Source organism: Gavialis gangeticus, unplaced genomic scaffold (genome assembly GCF_001723915.1).
Source record: "Gavialis gangeticus isolate Ggan-Ray unplaced genomic scaffold, GavGan_comp1, whole genome shotgun sequence".
NCBI lineage: Eukaryota > Metazoa > Chordata > Crocodylia > Gavialidae > Gavialis > Gavialis gangeticus.
Window position 1 is genome coordinate 61,240,030 of NW_017728995.1, and position 3,183 is coordinate 61,243,212.

At 38.9% G+C, this 3,183-nt stretch overlaps 1 protein-coding gene across 2 annotated transcripts in view; it reads right to left on the reverse strand.

Annotated features, from left to right (window-relative positions):
* Positions 1 to 3,183, reverse strand: part of ANKMY1 (ankyrin repeat and MYND domain containing 1) — a 79,245-nt gene that overhangs the window by 28,533 nt on the left and 47,529 nt on the right. For both annotated transcript variants that reach the window (XM_019503688.1, XM_019503689.1), the window contains 2 exons: positions 2,432 to 2,563; positions 1,509 to 1,622 (listed from right to left, as the gene is read on the reverse strand). In XM_019503688.1, the coding sequence (XP_019359233.1) occupies positions 1,509 to 1,622; positions 2,432 to 2,563 (246 nt within the window). The remainder of the gene's footprint in view (positions 1 to 1,508; positions 1,623 to 2,431; positions 2,564 to 3,183) is intronic.

The window sequence follows — 3,183 nt, forward strand, 5'->3', positions numbered from 1 at the left end:
TCTCAACCTCCATTTTGTTAAGCTAAACAAGTCAAGATCCTTTCATTTTCCCCTGTAAGAAAAGGTCCCCATTCCCTCAACCATTTTAGTGGCCTTTCTTTGTACCTATTCCAATTTAAGTTTGTTGTCCCTGAATGCTGGAGATAAGAACTTCATATAGTATGCTAAATTTGACCAATATCTTCTACAGTGCTAAGATTACTCCCTTATATCTACTGAGTCTACCTTGCCTAACACACTTTGGAACTGCATTAGCCACAGCTCATTCATCCTACAAATCAGCTAAAACTAAAACATGCTAAAACTTCCTCAGTTGTTTCTAGTCTCCGCACCTGCACCCCATAGCCAAAATCATTGCTATTGATCCCAAAGTGCATGACTGCACTTCAAACTATTAAACTTATTCTCCTTTCTAACGCTTTATTCTACAAGATTATTTAATCATTCTGAAATAATAATCTAATCTTTTCTGTATTGCCAGGGCCTCCCAGGCTTAGAGTAATTTCCAATGTCATGAAGTCATATCTAGTTTCTGTCTTAAGATCAGTAATAAAAATGTTAAACAGGATCCTCTCCTAACACCTGAAATATGCTCAAAAGCCACACTGGAGTCTCTGTGCAAAAAGCAGCTTTTTGGATCTCAGGATTCTATTCATTCTGCCTATAGCTACTACAAATAGAGAACACTGGTTTTTTTTTTCAAATCTTAAACTTAAAATATACATTTGTATTTTACAATGGCCAGCCTCAATTAATTGATCTTGAATTTTAGTAGAAAGCCAATTGAAAAAAAATAGACATCTAAAAGATGCGACTCATAATTTTGTGTTAAAGCACAACAAGTGTATTTCACTGCAGATTCAAACTACTGGGCCCAAAATCTTGGTGAACAACAGCTTTAAAGGTTTGTGTGTTTTATTTTCAAGTTCATCATTTTGTTTCATACTTACAATCAGCATCAATAATGAACAGAGATTAATTGAATTCTTAGTATTTTACTGGGAAACTAAAAAAGAAAGAGTAGCAAAAAACTACTTCTGCTTACCCTAAGATAGGCTAAAGCTGACACAGTCTAATGTTATAGATTCTTATAGAGTTCACCTGTCAGTAGGATACATATCCCCATTTATAATGCCTTCTTCTAACATTCTTCCAATCTCCTACAAACACATACTGCTCATGCTTGTACCAGCTAGCAATATTTATTAACATTTTGCAAACCATTTATAAATGGAAATTTAATATATAGGGTAACCAATTTTTCTCTTCCAGAACTAGGACTTTTTAAACATCTGTCAGCCTTATGTACTTCACAGTTTAGGGAAAAATGGAAAGACCGCCCTCCCATCCCTCACACACAAAACAGAAAGTTGGTGGTTCTTTCCACATTAACCCCCTGCTGAACCTATAGCTGCAGAACTAGAAAAAGCAGGTTGTTTGTACTTGTGGATCTGGAGAACATCACTAGCATTAATATTAAAACAGAAGTTTTGGGATGTAAGAGGTACCTGGCAGTATGTATAGTAGGCATAGTCTACTACAGTTCCTACTGCAGTCTTCTTCCCTTGACCAACAGTAACTGGCATCAGGGGATCTGCACCAGCTCCAATCAGCCTGTCAATCTTGAGAAAGAAAAAAAGTATTTCCAGACAGCAACACTAAAACAAAAATGTTCAATAAAATCACAGCCTCCTGTCACCAGTGGAGCAAAGGGATTGAGCATCAGAGCCTGGCCTCTACTTAGGCACATGCTGCTGTGCGCAGGAACAGACCTGGGTGTACCTTTCCCCACATTACAGCCACAAGTGAAAGGTTCCCCTAAAGAATGTTCACATCTCCACATGAGTTTTCTTAAGGCAAAACTCTTATTACCCATATAAGCAATGGTGATGTGTTTTTCCAAGGCATCCCGGCCTGGAGGAGCAGCTGCAAAAACAGACAAAGCTGACAATTCTGCTGAGGGCGGAAAGCAGGTAAAAATGGGACCCAGGTAGGGCTACCCTTCTTCCCCTAGCAAGATCTCCAGACTCCAAACTGATGGGAAAATTATGTTGCATTTCAAATCATGGCTGACGGGTGTGCCAAATCCACATAGGTCATGGGACACTAGGGTTAACAACAAACACCTACCACATTTTAACCATAACTTGTCCCTATTTCCATTAGGTATTTGACATCATGGTTGTTAAAGCATGTCAACCAGTTTTCTGATAGCTCCTTGTCCCAGCAGGAACACCAAGCCAGAAACAGAAGCAGCTTGTTTACTGTGACTGAGAACACAGCTGAGTTACCAAGAGGGGGAAGAAAAAAAGCATCACTGAATAACAGCTGAACCACTAAAAAGAACCAGGATTCAACACATCTGGTGAAACAATTACTTGGATAAAAAAGGCATTAAAAAAAAAAAAAAACCCAACATATGTTTCCTTACCAAAGAAATTCGACTTGCTGCTGTTCTCTTCTGTTCATATGTTGTGCTGACAGCTGCACAAAGGGCACTTCCTATGCCTTTGCTCAATGGCAGATTAGGGTCAGCTCCATACGCTAGGAGTTCTATCACTGCCTGTAAACATGCACAGGTAGATAGTGAAAATAAATGGATGAGAACACTAAGCAGGAAATGGAGACCCCCAAAGCAGCATACTTGGGGGTAGCAGCATACTTGGAATGTACGTGCTACTTCAAGGGATAAAGTAATATAACATTGATTTATTTTAGAATACTTTTTAACTCACTTCATATTAGATTTTTAGCATGACAAATTTCAATCTTGGCAGAATACTGTTACCAGAGAGGAATGTGTCAAATACTTAAAATAATACACTGTCTTACACCCTTCCCTGCTAGCCCCGAGTAGTATAATCTATTCAGCAAATTTTGAATTTGTATCTTCCAAGCAGCCACCATTATCCCACTACACACACATCTGACTTAGAAGGAATTTTGAACAGGCACCCTATTATCAGTTACCTCCCTTTATTGATCTAGATAAAACTCCCACAAACCAGTCTCTAACCCTTCTGTTTCATTCTCTAATCAAAGGTGTCTGCTGAAAACTGCAGAGCTTTTTATATATTGTGCAAGGTCTAGAACAGTGGTGCTCAACCTTCAGGCTGTAGGCTGAATCCAAGGTAAAGAATGCTGTCACTGCTCCCCTGCCATTAAATTTACAGACCTGTGGGG